Below are 17,518 nucleotides of genomic sequence, written 5' to 3'. Positions count from 1 at the left end.
ATATAAGCCAAAGTTGTCTGCTAAACAGACAGGACTGCTGAAGTTGGTGCTTGGAAGCCCAGCGCAACTCAATATATGCACAATTAGTAGTGCCATGTCGAGACATAGATGCTATTGTTAGTCTGAAAGCAGTTATCAAGGACTTGCATTTTAGCACAGACTAGTGCCAAAGCAAACAGAGGTAAAGGAGTCTGTAGGGCCAGAAGAATTATTTTGCTCTTAACTGAAACAATCTGAAATGCTGCTTGAAAGCAGAAGAGACATTTATCACTTGAAAATCTCAGCTTGCCTCCTTCATTCAAAGCCAGCTTTATCATTTTACAGTCAGCTGCAAATCAGGAGTCTACCCAGCTTCAACAAAGTCTACTCTGTAGTACTAAACAAGGCAGCCTTTTCCAGCAGATCAGAGACTTATGAGCCAGTAATTCATCCCTACCCAAACTATTCAGCTGATTTGAAAGTTGCCAGTACCACATGGAAGAGGCACTAAGTCTTGTCTCTTTTTCTCAGCACATTATTAAATTACATATTCTTGGGTGATTTGCATTCTTGCCTTACTCATTACAGCAGACAGTAGCTCCATATCATGTTACAGACTATTTGGTTCTTCATCTAAGTACTTCAGCTATACCACACAGGATGAGAAATTTGTCTTTGACTAGACAGTTTTGATTCTAAAAGGCTCTCTAAATTTCTTGCATATAGCTTAGTTTCAGCTAAACATAGGAAACTGAACTAGAGCCTCATGAAGACTCATCAGAACAAAGTCTGTATTGGGAAGAATTAAGTGGCTTTTTAGAACCTAGATTGGGAGTTGCTAAAGCTGCTTTAGGTATTATTATAGTACTACAAGGCCACCAAAAAAAAAAAAAGAAAAAGTAATAAATTCTCATCCCTTCTTTTCAATGTTAAGGACACTAAAGCTTTTAAAGGTGGCCATCTAGTGGATAACGTGTGTTTAACTGAATGCATTTGTTTACCTTTATTTTTCACCTATAATACAAATACCTGTCAGTATTTATAAGGCTAAGATTTCCCCTCACCAAGAACATGTCTGTTCTTTAAGAGACCCTTGTATGTACAGCTTTGAACAGTTTGATAACTACTACTCTGCACCAGTTTTTTATCCAATATCTATCCTTAAGAGGTAGATATCCAACTGAACATATCGCGATTTACAAAGAGGTACTTTAAGTAGGTCAAGTAGAATTAAGAGGAAAGAGTTATTTTACCTTCATGCCCTTTGAGTGTTGTGATAACTGAGCACGTATTCTGCTCAAGCTTCAGGAGAGTGATCTGCCCAGAATAATCACCAACAAATGCATGCTGAGTTTCATAATCATATCTGAATACCAGTCAAGGTCTTAAGAGTATTTTACAGGACTGAAACAGATAGCCTAGCTGTCAGCTACAGAGTCTGAACAAATTGGAAAAGAACATCTTAATATGTCAGATAAATATTTACATAACTACTTCTAAAGGAGTTGGAGACCATAACAGTAAACCCTTTTCACTCCTCTCTTCTCTTCGCCTTTGCCTACATGTGCAGGTAAGACAATATGGAAAATAAGTGAGAAATGTTTTAGAAAACCACTGGAGAAGCCATGAGATAATTCATGCTGTAGTTTAAGGTAAGCTAAGTGTAGCTAGAGCGTTTCTAGCAGACATTTACAGAACACACTCATGATCTTCTACAAGAGATGCCAGAACTCCTCAGGCTACTTGTTGCAGTACAGAGCTACTATCAGGAGCACCTCACTGGACACTGGGTGGCATTCAGTCTTACCTACTATCTGCTCCTATGAACTCCTAGTTTTCTAACAAAGAAACTTAATTTTAACTTAATAGAAAAGGTCATATTTTTTTTCTCCATTTTCTTAATAAACTGTTCAATTATTTGCAATAGCATTAGCTATAGAACCCACTGAATTCAAATAGTGAGGCTTAGAAGCGGCAGACTGAATTGTGAGCTAGCCTCCTAATACACACACACACACACACACACACACACACACACACACACACACACAGAATCCAGTATTTACCCAGTTCTGTGCTGCATTCAGCTGAGGCGAGCTGTATGTGAAATCTTTCACAGGACACAAAGTCCCTGAACTCTAAAACAAGGACAGCAAAAAGAGCAACAGTACAATACAAACCTGTCGGCTCTTCAGTCAGTAAGGCAGGGTCTGTACAGGTGGAAGACCTCAAAGAATAGCCATGCTGCTGGCAACCAAGCAGTTGGCATTCCTCTTAGTTTCTTAGCACTACACAGGTATATAGCAATTCTAGAAGTCTTTATTTTTTTTTTTTTTTCCAAGTGATGTAGTTGACCTCTTTCAGCTTTCGAATCATGCCACTTCCACATTACTGCCACTAATTCTCATACCAGTACTTCCACTTACTGTCAGGCCACATCTAAACTGCCACCATTAACAAGTGCTAAAAAATGTTTTTAGAATTTAAAGTATTTAACTCATCTTCAAATTTTTGATATATGAACTACATTTTAGACTACTGAGTTTGTAAGTCTTTTATGTAGGATAAAGAATGCCCTGAAGTACTTACAGCTGAATAGACAACTGGAGTTCTTAAGCTACAAATGCTGCTGTTAAAACTAATTTGCAGGAAAGCAGCTGCACAGAAACAAATTGCTACCAGCAATGAACAAAGTTTCAATATACCTTGTAGCCTGAAGATAGAAAATATTCATATGAGCAATGACAGAAAAATTAAAGCAGTCCAAAGGGTTTTGCTAACACTTCGTGCTCTAGAAGAATTAAAATGCACACTGGCATGTGTTGAACAAAGTGATTTGCCTAGGAAGCATGCAGGTCAGGCTGTAGATACAGTTACTAGTCACTTCCACAAGATGCTACAGACAAACATCTCAAAACTAGGAACCAGTAGACACTGTGATGTCTGTAAGTCAAGGTCACAACATCCCCTTCTACCATCTAACAACAGCTAACAGAAATAAAGGTATTAAACATCTAATCAGAATAAGGGTTTTCAGACTTGAAAGCGATCTTGCTCTAGCTTTTTCCAGGAAAAGGAGGGAATAAATTGAGCTAAAAGAACCAAGTATTCTTCCAGTTTCAGGGTAGCACTCAGTTTTCAAAGGATACTGTAGACATGAAGCCCAGGAGGTGAAGTAATGTCTCCCCAGCATAGTCCCACTCCTGGTGCACATCCAGCTGATACACTTGTCGTGGCCGGTGCTGATAACCCACTCTGATGTCAGGCAGAAAGTAATAGCAGACACTCGATTCTGATGAGCTGTGGGAAGGAAAAGATTCTTACTTTCTCCTAAAAATCAAAGCAATGCATTCTTATGTCCTAATTCAGCGAGACACAAGTTGAACATGATATCTAAGCAATGTCCCATGGAGATGTTTTTACCATCATTATTATACTTGCCTCTAGGCTGAATTAAAAGGTTAGCATTGTTCTGTGTGGTATTTGCCTTCTGAATGGCTTAAGTGAACCAAGCATGCCAGCCAGTTAATTTAAGCCTTTCTCCCACAGAGAGAAGCTGTGTTCAGCCCAGATACCCAGGATGCTCCGGTTAAAAAGCAAGCAAACCCTCAGCTTCCTCTAGTTAGGCCAGGACTTCTGGGGAGAACGTAACACATCTAAAAATCTTAATTGCTTGCTTTAAGTGCCTCTTTTCCTGATCACAGGGGAGCTATGCCCAGATTCATGCTTTCAAGCACCTGAAAGTGTATCTAGTCCAAAGCATTCAAACTGCTACCTGTGACAGCAACCAAATCGCACCCAGCTTTGTTTAGAACACTGCCATTAAGCATGAAATTACATGAACATTAGAAAGAAACCTCCCTGACTCCCAAGATGCAAGTAATTCCCTTGACAGACTTGTCAAGTCATCTTTCTTAGGATAAAGGGAGGTTTTGTTGCTTTAAGGACAAGGTCTTTTTCTCCGAAGCAAGAACATTGCTGCTATCAGTGTCAGGCAGGGAGTCATACCACAAGCTGCACTTTGTCTCACTACATAATCTGCAGTCTTTAAGAATCTCCTTCGGGTCTTTCACGTTAATATTCCAATTTTAACCAGCAATCGAGTTTTGTATTTCCTTTGAAGATGTGAAGGAAAATGCTGAAATTTGCATTTCCATAAACATGAGAACAACCTCTATTCCCTATGTACCAAAAAAATAAGGTCTTTTTCATCCCTGTTGCCCTCCTAAGATGGCAAGGACTGTCTTCAGCTAGAAGTAACCAAGCTCAGTGATTACAGAAAGTACGGATGGAAATTGCAAATACCCCAGTGCACCTTTAGAAAGCTCTTACCCCAATGTTAATGTAGTATAATTACTGGAAGAGCAAAATCTGAACTCACTAGATCTGACTCATTACACTGGCAGGCTAATGACGTACTGAACTTAGTGATAATGACTGCAACCCAGAGCCAGATGACTGAGGATTACTCAATAACAGAACATTTATCTTATGGCTGTTATCCCCAACTAAATTACAGCTAGAAAGTCAGTCAGATTTAAAGCATATTTGGACTTGAGTGATCTGTGACAGTATCTAGTTTTGCAAATATTTCAGATGCTTCCCCTTCACATAAATGTTAGCGCAGACATTGGTTAACAGTTTACCTGGATAGGTCTTCACAAAGTTCATCTTATTAAAGTCCTCTGAAATATGAAACTCCTAAAAGCAAAGTGGAATCATTAGAAAAGATACCACAGCAATACTAATACCCAAAAAAGAGCAGTAACCTCACAAGCCAAAATTTGCATAGCAGCAATATATGTCACTAAAAACTAGCAGTTTCTCAGGCTGGGGTATAACACACTGACACACCAACTACAAATTAAGGTTATTAGTGAACTACATTTTCAACAGGGAGCATCCTTTCAGAACCAAATTTGCTGAAGGAAGATTATAGGAAGAGATAAGATCTCATTTGTCCCCAGCAAGAGCAAACAAAATTGTATCTTGCAGTATTTAGGATTTAACTATCTGGGACTTCATAACGGACAGCTTTAAGTAAGTGTTCTCTATTTGATCCATTAGGCTTACTGAAATTTTAAGTGTCTCAGCTTACAAATTAAAGTAGTTATCACTAGAATCAATATTCTGTGCAGTTCTGAGTAGGCCATTCACAGTAGTTATCAGTAAAATCACTTCATGATGCTCATGCAGTACGCTGGTTCTTTACAGAACAGTTATTTTGACCTTATTTTCATAGAGAAAGGAAACCATTAAAGCATCTGAGAGTCACAAGACTCCCTCTTTTGCCAAGAAGAGCGGGAAAGAATACAGACCCACGTTCTGTTCTGCCATATGTATCTGCTCTCCAGGAGAGGGAGAGCATTACAGCACAAGTACAGAAAGACAGAAGGAAGACTTCTCAGAAGGAAACAAAACCAATTCTGCCTCTTGGAATTTTAGAGCTAGTGTTGAAATTTCTACATCATAAAAAGATTTGCAGCAAGAAAATCCAGAGACAGGTGCATAGCGACACAGGCAGATCCATGTCCCTGGCCAGATGCAAGCTAGCCGCAGTTCACAACCCCTGTTAGCACCCTATCATGGCGCTCTGCCCAGCTGAATGTACTCCTCAAAATAATTCCTTGATGAAGTATAATTGTTTGGGCCCACTGCTACACTAATGGCTCAATGACTTCTTGAGGCTAGCTGGCTCACATCTAGCCAGAAGAACCCTTGTTTGTTTGCAGCCCTCCCATGTACATCTCAGGTGAACTGCCAAGAAGTTTAGCCATTTAGTAGTAGCTGCATTCCAAAGAGGGAAAGAAAACAAATTGTCAGCTGCAAGCAACGCCTGGTGCTCACAGACAATCTAACCAATTCTAATTTGCATTCGGAAGAAAAGTCACAGCAACATACCATGATAGCCCCGTTATCCTGGCCTACAAATATTCGTCTGCTGTCATGATGATAAGCCATGGCTGAACATGGTGCTGTCAAAAAAAAGGCAAGTACATTACAGTTATTGAAACAGAGGTATTAGGATACACATAATGAGTTATTTGCCAGCATTTGAGACACCTTCCACTGCAGATCCACACAGTGATTTACCTAGTGAAGGATCTGGTTCTGACAGAATACTGCCTTAGATCTCACTCAACAGGCAGCTAGTTTCAAATTAAAGTCTGAGCTAGAGTTGCTGAAAAGTTCCTGAATTCAAGATCAAGTGAATCCAGCACATGGGGAAATGGGAGAGAGGGATTCCCACACACAGCACTGGTACAAAATCCTGGCTATGCTTGGCCATCACTTACCATCTCCAGCACTGTACTTACATGACATGGTGTGATAGATGCTGGGCCAATATTGTCCACTGTCTCTCTTCAGCCATACTCGTATTGTTCTGCATCATGGGAAGAGCAGGAAGAAGACAGTTTTAAGTAAGTGCATCATCCCTTGCATCTGAATCAGTTCATTACTTGTATAGCAGCTCTAAGCCTCTTAGCGTTTCTGCTACTCAAACATAATAATTAGAGGAAAAACATAATGGAAATAATAGTACACTAACATAACAAGAATAACAGTACTAAGAATAGCCACCCTTGGATTCTACAAAACTCTTTATAGATGGAGTTTCAGTAAGTATGAAATGGAACTACTATTTCAGCTGACCTCAGATATTGGTACATATTGGACCCCTTTAAATCCTTCTCCTTGGCTCCAGCTGATTTAAGTCAAATTCAAGTTGCAGGAACATTCCAGCTTTGGCAGAGCAAGCCACAGCTTGTTTTATAGGAAGTTAAGTGTTTGATACATTAAAAAAAAATAAAAATATATATATATAAAAAGAATCACAAATCATCCCATTATGGAAGTCTGAACTTTTACAGCTTCTCTGTGCAACTCAACCTTCAGCAAACCACGTACTGAATATTAGTAGCAGAAGCACCTCATTCTCCAGATCAGCACATTACTGACATCTCCATCCCCAAATATTGATGTATGGATCCATAGTGGACATCATATCCAGTTCAGTAATATTTCCCCTAAGCCATGCCTCTGCTCCCTCATGTAGAAACACAAAGGACAAGCAATGTTACTGCCACTGCTCCTCTGGTCTAAATATAAAGAGGACTGATTAGCCAGTCAAGTGGGAATTGAAAGTAGTTGACAAGATGACTTGGATAGCATATTAAGGCTCTTTATAAAATTGATTTTAGTTTGTAACCTTCCAGAATCAGGGGGGAAAGGAAAAACATTTAGCATTATACCACTCTCACGACTGGCAGAAGGGATATAAGAGAAACAGCAAGGAAGTGGAAAGTTATTGTCATTTAAAAATATTTCCACAATAGGCATATTTCACGGGAATCTACGTCAAGAAGTTAAGAGCACACATGTAGACAACACCGTTAAGGTTATTTTAAGCCTTCTTGAAATTTCCTCTCCAAATAATTGTTTGCCTCCTTGTTACTGTTTAAATCCAACTTCCTTATTCCTAAATAGAAAGCTAAACAATCTGTAAATATGTTTACCAGGAAACACTGTCAAGAGACTTCATTAAGATGAGTTGTTCTATTTACTTTTAGCTAAAAAAAGACCTGGTATTTTAATTTTTTTAGAAAAAAACTAAGGGATAGGTTTGCTAAACATGATATAGGATTGCTACTAAGAATTGAACAAAAAGAGCACAGGAGAAGACTGATACATTGCATCAGAACTAGAATTTTTCTGGTAGTATTCTCATTTTGTAATCCATTTAAGGGCTTTTCTTTAAAAGACCACTTAAAAATAAAGCAGACAATACCCACCCTTAATGTACTACTTTCCTTTTCTAAACCTTTAAATCAATACAGCTGAGTACACACTGACTCAAAACAACAATTTTCAGCTTTGAATCAAGTCAATTTTCCACCAGTTCAGTGGCAAATGCACATTACTACGGTCCATTAAACATCAAGACTGTATCTTAAAAGCTGTCACTTCCCCTTTACAATAACCCACACCCTGCCTCATGATCAGAAAGTAAAGGCTTCAGAAGAGCAGTTGCTATTTCTTAGTAACATGAGAAAGCAAAAGAAACAATGCTTCCAAGTCATTCTTACCACACAAATGCCAGTGGTAGTGTGAGCTAGCACCTGTGCATTTTAATGGTTTTTAAATCTGCTCTTTAAAGCAGCAACATCATACTCAAACCACTCTGAACATCTCAGATAGTAGCTTCCACACTTATTAATTCAACTTCCACTTCTAGCCAAAAACATGTAATTTTTTTTATATAAAAAGACTATGAGTTATCATAGTGATTGTGGCCATGCATTGCTGGTTTTCCCAAAGTAGACTTTGTTTCCTCTCAGTGTTATGGTTGATTACACTAAACCAGGAATTAATATAAAAGAAGCAAGGATTTGCTTTTTCTAAGCAAACAGCATCCTGGAAATACAATTTGTGCACTGATCATCAACAATACAGTCCCCCACTAAAGTGGAAAGTCTAAGCAAATACCTGAAAGAGATAGTAAAATTAACTTCCAAAAGCTTCTTATTTTGGTTTAAGATTAAGACTTTGCTAGCCTCATGCTTGCAAAGATAAGGTGTAAGACAGCTTTATACAAAGTTCTGATTGAGCAAAATTTGCAGACTACTGTGAAACAATCTCTTCAAATAACCTGTACCAAAATTCCGCTTCTCCTTGATTCTCTCTCCTACCCACCTGCTGTTGTGGTGCAACTCCTTTTGTTAGGACAAATCAATTTGTGAAATTATCAGTTCTAGCTTAAAGGAATAGGAACATCGTCCAGTGATGCCGCTTCCATAGTCTATGAAACTGTTTCGTTATGAGAACAACCACATCAGCCCTGGAGTCTTTAGCGCTCTTCTCAAAACTTGGTCTTAATGAAGAGGCCTGTGCTCAGGTCCCGAGAATAGCCGGCTGCCACTCGCCTTTCTTTAAGTATTGCCTAATAAGGGCCAAGAAAGACAGGTTTGTTCGACAGCAGTATCAGGAAAGGATGTAAAAATGTCGAAAGTCATTAAGAAGCTATAGATGCAGATAGACACAGATACATACTTTTCAAATTACAGTAGACTCAGATATCTGAAAGTGTCAGGGGGAAGTAAAACAAGACTAAAAAAGACCTCTGAACTTCCCTAACGTTGATTATTGAACCAGAAGTTGCTTTCAGCTGGAGAGCACGTACATTTACAGAGTAAATCAAAGGGCTTTTTTGTTTGGTTGGGTTTCTTTACATAATATAAAGAAACACACAAAAGCCATCTTTAAGCAATACTGACTGTAGCCCTACCTATTTCTGAGGTTTTCCTTATCCTCAATTGCTGTTTCTTTTACAGACTGGGTTAGCACCCAACAGTGCTGGAAAAAAAACCCTGGGGTTTGAGAGGAGAGAAAATCCTTCAGCGTTCCAACAGTATTTGTGCTCCTGACACATAAGATGCCCCCTAAGAGCCAACTGCACGTATGTCAGAGAGAAAGAAGTGATAGAAGATTAGCAGGCAAACCCAAAATTGTTACAACACAAGCACTACTTCAAGTACTGCACAGCTACACTAGCCCTGGTTCAAGCACTGCATCTTCCTAACACCTTCAAACCACTCACAATTACTTTCCCATCTGAAATCAACCACTAACAATTGCTTTTGTAGCAAGAACAGACTGCATTCTTCTGGTAGTCAAAATAAACCGGAGGTATTTATACTGCTATTGACCATGTTCCCAAAACATGGAATTAGGAATCTGGTTTAAGCACACTGCAACGCAAGCTCAAGAACACAGCTTGCAGCTGATGCTTTTACCAAATTTCTGCCACTAAAACATTAGTTTTGACCAATATCTAAGTTCCATAACTGAAAAAAATAATACTGCAATTTAAGCAGCAGTTTCAATGCAACAGCAGCTGCTCATGGTCACAGAACACCAGCATTCAGATGTGCTAGTGACTTTAGAGACCTTGTCAGCCTGTGATAAGTATAATACCACCATTTTGCATCTAGGGTTTTGTACACTAGCTTTACAATCCCTCAGCATCCCCAGCTTCAGCTGGGAAACACTCATCTTGCCTTAGTTATCTGTCCGCTTGAGAACAAGGACAGTAAGGCCAAGTCCAGAGATGTGACGGTATCACAGACCTGCGCAGCCCACACTGGACTATCTCAGCTGCCAGAAAACAGGAGCCAGCCTGGAGCAGGCAGATCCAACTCACAGCTGGTACCCGAGCTGCCTGCCCAGGCTGAGGGACACACTGCAACAATTCCAGACATTGTCTGGGAGTCATGGTCAGGCAAGATGCCCGTAGGGACACAGAGTTAATCATCCTTTCTAGGTTCAATTCTGAGAAAGTGTCACAGATGGCAAGTATCCTGACAAAAAATTAGACTGGGAAATTTTCCTATTTAACTCCAGCAGATATTCTTGCTTCCCTTTTTGGCTTCAAAGACTTGTATTGGTATTCACAGATCTACTATGGCATCTTTTGTACCCTCAAAAAAACCTGGAACCATTACTTCTCATTCTAGGAAATATCATTTAAAATAGAAAGAACTACAACTCCTCTAACTAGAGGATAATCCACAACATTCCTGGAGAATGTTTGTGCACCAATGTTTTCCTCACTCAATTTGTACACACATTCCTTGGGTTATTACAAAATACTTTGCAGCCTCAGCTGTATTAAGATCTAATCAAAAAAACTTTGGCTCTACTCTTTTGGTACACCACTCAAAAGGCACACAGCAGCTCTTTTGCTTCTTGAACTCTGCACTTTGCTTGCTGCTGGCAGCATGATCAGTTATGCAGTATTAACACCTACACCCCATTTTTAGTGAACAAACAGGAGAGCAAGAAGTTTGGTAACATGTTAAACTCTAGGTGACAGATATGTGAGTGAGTAGGCTTTGATCTGATGTAGGAATCATCCCAGATTAGAGATAATACAGTGCAACTGTTTCTGAAAGTTTAAAGATCTAATTAAACTGCCAGGGGCCCAAAGCTTCTCTTAGAAATGTACACACATCAAAGGTGGGTAACACCTCTGCTCCCCTTGCACAGGTCTGTATCTGACATCAAAACTTGCCCAGATAAAGATGCATCTGCATCCTTGGCCCTTATCAACACAGTCTATCAACACAGGTCAGATTGCTGACCTTCAGTGTCAGAACTTTACATGTAAAGGTTGGTATTGCCTGCTACAGGGAAGCCTCTGCAAGCCTGTCCCACGAAATTCTGCTCAGGTTTAACCCTTGAAAACTGCTATTTCCTCTTCTCTCCTTCAAGAAGCACATCAAAATAAACCAAACACAAACATGTTAAGATTCAGCCCACACTGGCACCCGAAAGGTGGGTGCATTCCACTTCAGCCTGCACAGTACTAAGGCACCAGAAGAACTGCATGTAAGAGTGGAGTAAAAAGGAAGCTGCTCAGACCCATTCACAACTTGTCATCCAACATGTACTATAGAAAGTCACTTCCACAGTAAGGGAAGAGACCAACAAAGACCATCTTTCAATCAAAGCTAGAAAACACACCTAACACATCCAAGTGTCACCCCTTGCAGCCAGCTAGGTACAAATACTGCTGTGGTTCAACAAGAAGCCATAGGTACTACTGCTTTGAAGGGTCAAGATTTAAATCCTGCTGCTTTTACACAGACATTACTTCAGTGAAGGGAGCCATCTACCTCTTTACCAGGCATGAAATTTCATTTTAAGCTATAAGAAGTCCTACTAAGCTGTAAAATCAAGTTCTGAAGAGGCAGCCACTGTTCTTTGGAGTCACAAAACTCGATTTCCCTTAAACAGTCACCTTTCAGGGCACACATTGCACAGTATGATGTCCTACAGTCTAAGAGCATGAAAGCATTTAATATGTCAATATCTAATTGTACAGTTTGAGAAGCACACATGCCATTTGTCCTCTGATCCTGTTAATGCTGTGCTGAATGCTTCCAGCACCCCAACCTCCAGCATTCTGGAAGCTTGAGAAAGATGACAAAGATATCTTCACATGCTAGAAGCTGACAGTATAAGCCCAACACTAATTTTAATGTGCTTAAGAGCACTACTTTGATGGCCCATTACAACAGGCCCTCAATCTGATGGCTGAAAAAAATATTTTTGAGGAATAGGAGCCTGAATCCAAGTGCTTCAGAAACATATTTTCGAATAACCTTTAAACAACATAAGGAATCTTTGGCTTCAGTTACCCCAAACTTATAGTGTGTGTACTTCAGGCTTTTAGAATGTAGTGATGAGCTTTTCCTCCAGCCCTGATAATTGAAAGCTCATCTAATAATTAAGTGTACTAATCTTCAGGAAAAGAAAAAAAAAAGTGTGTGGGAGGGCAGAATCCAATTAGCCACTTTAAAGAACTACTACTACAAATTCCACTACTTCTACTGCCTGTTTTCTAAAGAGTTCAACTGGCACTTGAAAACAATTCTTAGCATACCAATGAAAAATACATTCTTATCACTTAGAACCTCTCCACAGGCACTGAAGATAGACTAGCACTTTCTGATTTCTCAGAGGTGCTCTATAATCAGCTTCAATAAGTGCGGCTATAGCTTCCCATTTTTAAGATCAGATTTACGTTGCCAGGTCACTGAGAAGTCTGAAAAATTTGGCAGTGTTTCTACCTGATCTGCATAAGAGCTCCATGACACATCCTGTACAAATTCTGTTGCTTTAATGCCAGCTGATTAAAACCTAACAATATCTGGTAACCTTCACTTAAATCAGGATAAGTTTACACCCTTCGCACTTGATTTGTTCCCTCTCCCCTACAAATCCTGAATGCCTTGGCTAACAGTAAGCTTATAAAGTTAGCATGTGCTTTTGCTAGCTGGTTTGTTTGCTCCTTTTGACCTAATAATAAATGCAAAAAAAAAAGTTTACTGGTTCAGCTAACACTATGGCTCTTCTGACTTCCAGCACTCATACCCTACTATGTGTCATAAGGTCAGGCTTTTCAAACTAGAATTCATGCAAAAATTAATCCAGATTAAGTTTTAAAAGTTTTATATTACAAGAGTAAAATTATCCTTCCAACAAGCTACCCCTCAAATAATGCACTTTCATGCTTTAACATGATCTTTTCAAACATTGCTGCCGTTTCTGGACAGGACCTCTTAAGAAGCATCTCCTACTCCTCTTCACATTTAAAAGTCACTTTCCACATGGCATGGGGGAACTTCCAGCTCTCACCAACACACTGCAGACCCCTCACCTCTCTCCTAGTCAATAGACCTATGTGCTACCTGCTTCCTCATTTCCACTTTAATTTGCTCTGAATAACTGCTTAATGACATCAACTTCTGTGACAGATGTTTCACATGCTATGTGAGCCAGTGCCAAGGATCAGGATGAGGCTCTGAAGACATTTTCCCTTCCAAGCAGAAGCCATTGTCCTCAGCAGCCCATCACCACTTCAGATCCTCACCCCTTTAACTGTTTCAGCCAGAATGAAGCAGGTTTGAGCCATCAGAACGGGCTTGTTTTGGCTGCAGCAGCTCGGGGAGCTCCACCTCTCCGGACACACAGGGGAAGCTGTAAGGTGCCTACAAGCGATTTAGCCAGCACAGCTGCAGGCAGAGGAAAACGCGTTCTCACTTTTTCGGTTCTGCCACCACCGCTGCAGAGCCCTTGTACGCACACAAACGAGCAGCACGTTTCCACCTCGTTCGCAGGGCCTGCAGGCACACACAGCACAGCAGCGCTTTCCGATGGAGGGCCGCTGTCCGCTCCCCGCAGCCGGCCGGGCCGAGCCGCTGTCGCCGAGACAGCCCCCGGTTCGCGTTATTTTCCTCCAGCGAACTTCATCTTCAGTTGTTTCCTCACGGCCGCAGGCAGAGCCACGGCTCCGCGCCTCGGGCAATCTCACAGCCTAAACCCTTATTTCCCCCCCGCCCCACCCCAGCGCTCCGCTCCCCGGCCCAGCCCGCTCCCGCCACCTTCCGCGGGGACCGGCCGGACCGCGCCGCTGCGCTCCGGGGGCTCCGGACCGGGGGCTCATCTCCCTCGCCAGGAGAGCAGACCGCCGAGTGGAGGGAGCGGACCCTCCCCCCGCCCAAGGGCCGCCCGGGCCTGCCCGCCCGCTCCTGCTCCCGCCGGCCCCTCGCTGAGCCCCGCCGGGGAGCGGGTCCTGAGGGGCCTCACCGCCCCGTGAGGCGCCTCGGCGGGCCGGGCCGCGGCCGGTGGCCTTCGCTCACCTGTCCTCGCTGGCCGTGATGACCCCGTCCTCCTTGGGGATGAGGAGCGCGGCGCTCACCACGTCCTGGTGCCCCTCGACCTTGCTGAGGAGGACGGGCCGGCTGCTCTGCGGCCGCGAGTGGATCTCGGCCGCCATGTTGCCGCGGGACCGGCTCGGCGCCCGTCAGCTGACGGCGCGGGGAAAGCCCGGCGGCCGCCGTAACGCTGCGTGTAGCGGCGCCGCCCCGCCGGGCCGAGGTGCCCTGTGTAGCGGCGCACTCCCAGCCGCACGCTGACGTCATCTCTGACGTATGCGGGCCGGCGCCAGGCGTATTCTCTAGAATAGAAGGGCTGTTAGGTCGTATTTCGTAGAAGAGCGGGAAATCGAAAATTTTTCCGGGGCTGTCGGTGGGGTCTCTGGCAGCCAGCCCGGTGTGGGGAAGTGTCATCTCCAGGAGGGATGTGGCTCCCCAAGGAAGACAAGGTGGCCTTGGGTTCAAGCACATGTTTCTGTGGCTTGGGCTGTGGGGCTGGCTATGCTGTCCTGTACACACAGCACAGAGCTCTGCTCAGGAAAAGTGCTGCTGTAAAATACAGTTATTGCCATCACCCTACAGCCCCGAGGAGCCCACTGTGCACTGCCCATGCCTGGCTGGCCTGGGGCCACGATAAGACAGCAAAGAAAAGGGTATTCCCTGTGGAGTAATTAATGGGGGGATATGGACTGAGGAAGGATGTGTAGTCACAGGAAATATATTAGTTAGTTTCTTTATGTCTTCTAAACTAGAAGCAGCTGTAAGCCTTTATCCTTTAAGTTCTTAAGCAGCTGGATTTTGCTGGTTATTGTCTTTGTGTCCACTGCATGGGAATATTTTCCACATAGTTGGTTAATTGACAGCAGAATTCCTCCCCTCACTGCTATTTTTTTGGTTAGCTGCTGTGCTCCCACCTTTGAATTCAAACTTAAACCAGAGCTCCTGCTTGTCAGGACTAGCCAGGGGCTGGCAGAGAGGTTACTGGAGCTGGTCAGGACCCTTCTCTGTGAGCAAGCTGTAGTTTCTGATACCAGGTCAAGCAAACATGTAAATATGTGTCTGGATATCACCAACATACACACTGAGCTTACCTAAAAATCCTGTGAACTACATGAAGCTATTTCTGCTCAGGTCATCCCAGACAGAACTGTGCCCAAAGATATGAGCTGCAAGATGAGGTAAGGACAAACTACCTGGAGCACAGCGGTGCGGACTGCAGCTGTTCATAAACCATCACAGACCGTGTCACACACCTGCAGCCAGGCAGGCGGAACAAGGCTTCCCCAGGCTCTTGGAGGAGGGCAGCAAACAGCAATTATGGGTCCCAACCTGCCCCAGGAGGGAAATTTTATCTGCTGCACTGGGTTTCCCAGCTGTTCACTAGACAGCAAAGGAAACAGACTCAGGAAAAATGTGTCCAGCTTGAAGTTTTTAAAATACTTGTGGTAAATACACTTTGATTTGCCTTCAGCTTTTGCTTGTTTCCTAATCTTTCCTCTGCATTTCCAGAGTCAACCTTTCTTCCACCCTTCTTACCTCCTAAATCCTGCCTGCTCCCCACTCATTCAGCTCATGCATGTGTCATCTGCTTTTCTTTCTGCAGCATGCCTCTTTTGGTCCAGTTACCTAAACTTATAACTTACTTTTTCTCTTAGTTTCTTATCCTTTCTAAACCTGTTTTTCCCATCACCCTATTTGCACCACCACAATCAAACCAAGCAGCAAGTCAATCCAGCCCTGCACTACCTCACATCTCCCATGGTTCTGAAGAGGCTCAGCTATAAGACGAAGTGGCAAGATAACAGTCCCTGTAACAAGAGACCGACCATGTTCGCTTATTCCAGGGTGGTGCAAGCCTTCATATGGGCTTCACAGGGAGAGTTCACAGGAACAATTATCTGAAGACTTTATTTGATGACTAGTGGTTATGAGCTTTTTTTTTAACCTTCCTTTCTTATCATGCAAGACATTTCCTCTGGCCTCATCATCTGGTACTCATCATCCTGCTGACCTTGACTTGGGATTGTGGTGGAAAAGCATTTGGCTCAGAAGTACATCCTCCTACCAGCTCTTCCATCTCCTTCTGAGCTCCTTTACAGGAACAGGGGTTATGAAAATACCTTGTGTTTTCCACCACCAGAATCACAAGCTACTGGATCTTCCTTGGTAAGCCCTTCCTCCTCCCCCTCCTCCTCCTTTTCTCTGTCTTGCCTCTTATTGCCTCCCATACAGGCAAAAAATACAGCACTGTCATTTCTCCCCTCCCTCCTGTGCTCCCACAAATAACTCATGCCATAGCATGCCATGGTGGTCACTCTAGTTTTAAGGCATATTGTTACAGATAAGTAATGGCCACAGCCATGTGGCACCTTGCACTGAAGCAGCAAGATGCCCATTTGTGTTCACAGCACTTGGAAAGGTACTATGTAACCCTGTTTCTTAGGCTGGATCACGTCAGCTCTTCTCCCACAGCAGAAATCCAGCAAAAGCTGTTCTCTTATCAAAAACAAACAAACAGCCATTCCCTAAGCAGGTCATATTTGTACTACTCCTTACCTGTGCTGGCCTTTGCTCCTCCTCCTGCTTCTGCCTCTCCAGAGGTACGCAGCAGAGCACATTTTGCCTCCTTTGCCTTTAGCAGGGTCACACCTTATCCAGGAAATTCTTTGCCAGTGTACCCTCCGTACCAGCCTCTGCTGTGGGGAAGAAGAAAAGATTTTACTTTCCAACCCATTTTAACAGGAAAAGAGCCATCAGCCAGGTTACAACTCCACAGCTCTCCTAGTTAAATCAGGCATAATTAGCACACTGTCAGACCCAAAAATGAGATGGGAAAGTAAAAAAAGCCTGCAAAATCAACTGCTCCTTTTCCCCCATGTGCCACATCACACTGGAACCACACAGAGGACCAACAAGGGTGGAAAGGCAGGGACCACGAACACCTGGGAAGGGCGACGCTGCCCAGTGCATCTGTGTGCAGGAACAGGGAGAGTGAGTAGATGAGGGCACTCAGGGGGATCCTGGCCACGGGCACCCTGCTGCAGGGCTGCTTGCTCAACCTCTCTGCCTTGGGATGACAGAGCCCTGCTCTGAGCTGGTGGAGAGGAGGAAGAGGCCCTCCCAAAATCGCTGGGAAAGCCACCTCCTGGCCTGGGGAGAGCTGAAGGAACACCTCGGAGCATCGCCTCCCCCTCCTGCAGGCAGGCTCCCTGGGGGAGCTCGGAGGGGCTACTCAGGCTCCGCAAGGCTCGGTAAGCCTGGTTTAAGCAGGCAGCCTGTTATTAAGGAGAGATGCGAGTGTGTGTTCGCGCCTTGGCCGC

The 17,518-nt window shown here is 43.1% G+C and overlaps 1 protein-coding gene across 2 annotated transcripts in view; it reads right to left on the bottom strand.

The window, feature by feature from the left end:
* Nucleotides 1-16,831, bottom strand: part of WDFY1 (WD repeat and FYVE domain containing 1) — a 28,361-nt gene extending 11,530 nt beyond the window's left edge. The window contains exons 1-6 of one of the 2 annotated variants that reach the window (XM_082055249.1): nucleotides 16,755-16,831; nucleotides 6,297-6,364; nucleotides 5,881-5,954; nucleotides 4,626-4,680; nucleotides 3,129-3,279; nucleotides 1,233-1,345 (exon numbers count right to left, since the gene is read on the bottom strand). In XM_082055249.1, the coding sequence (XP_081911375.1) occupies nucleotides 1,233-1,345; nucleotides 3,129-3,279; nucleotides 4,626-4,680; nucleotides 5,881-5,954; nucleotides 6,297-6,364; nucleotides 16,755-16,816 (523 nt within the window). In that variant the 5' untranslated portion in view covers nucleotides 16,817-16,831. Of the gene's footprint in view, nucleotides 1-1,232; nucleotides 1,346-3,128; nucleotides 3,280-4,625; nucleotides 4,681-5,880; nucleotides 5,955-6,296; nucleotides 6,365-14,183; nucleotides 14,400-16,754 lie in introns of those variants that run through there. The other variant, XM_082055248.1, reaches the window with a different exon arrangement.
* Between the last annotated feature and the right edge of the window lie 687 nt (nucleotides 16,832-17,518).

This window comes from Streptopelia decaocto (genome assembly GCF_964273445.1).
Source record: "Streptopelia decaocto genome assembly, chromosome: 6".
NCBI classification, from domain to species: domain Eukaryota; kingdom Metazoa; phylum Chordata; class Aves; order Columbiformes; family Columbidae; genus Streptopelia; species Streptopelia decaocto.
This window is presented reverse-complemented; position numbering and strand designations above follow the sequence as displayed.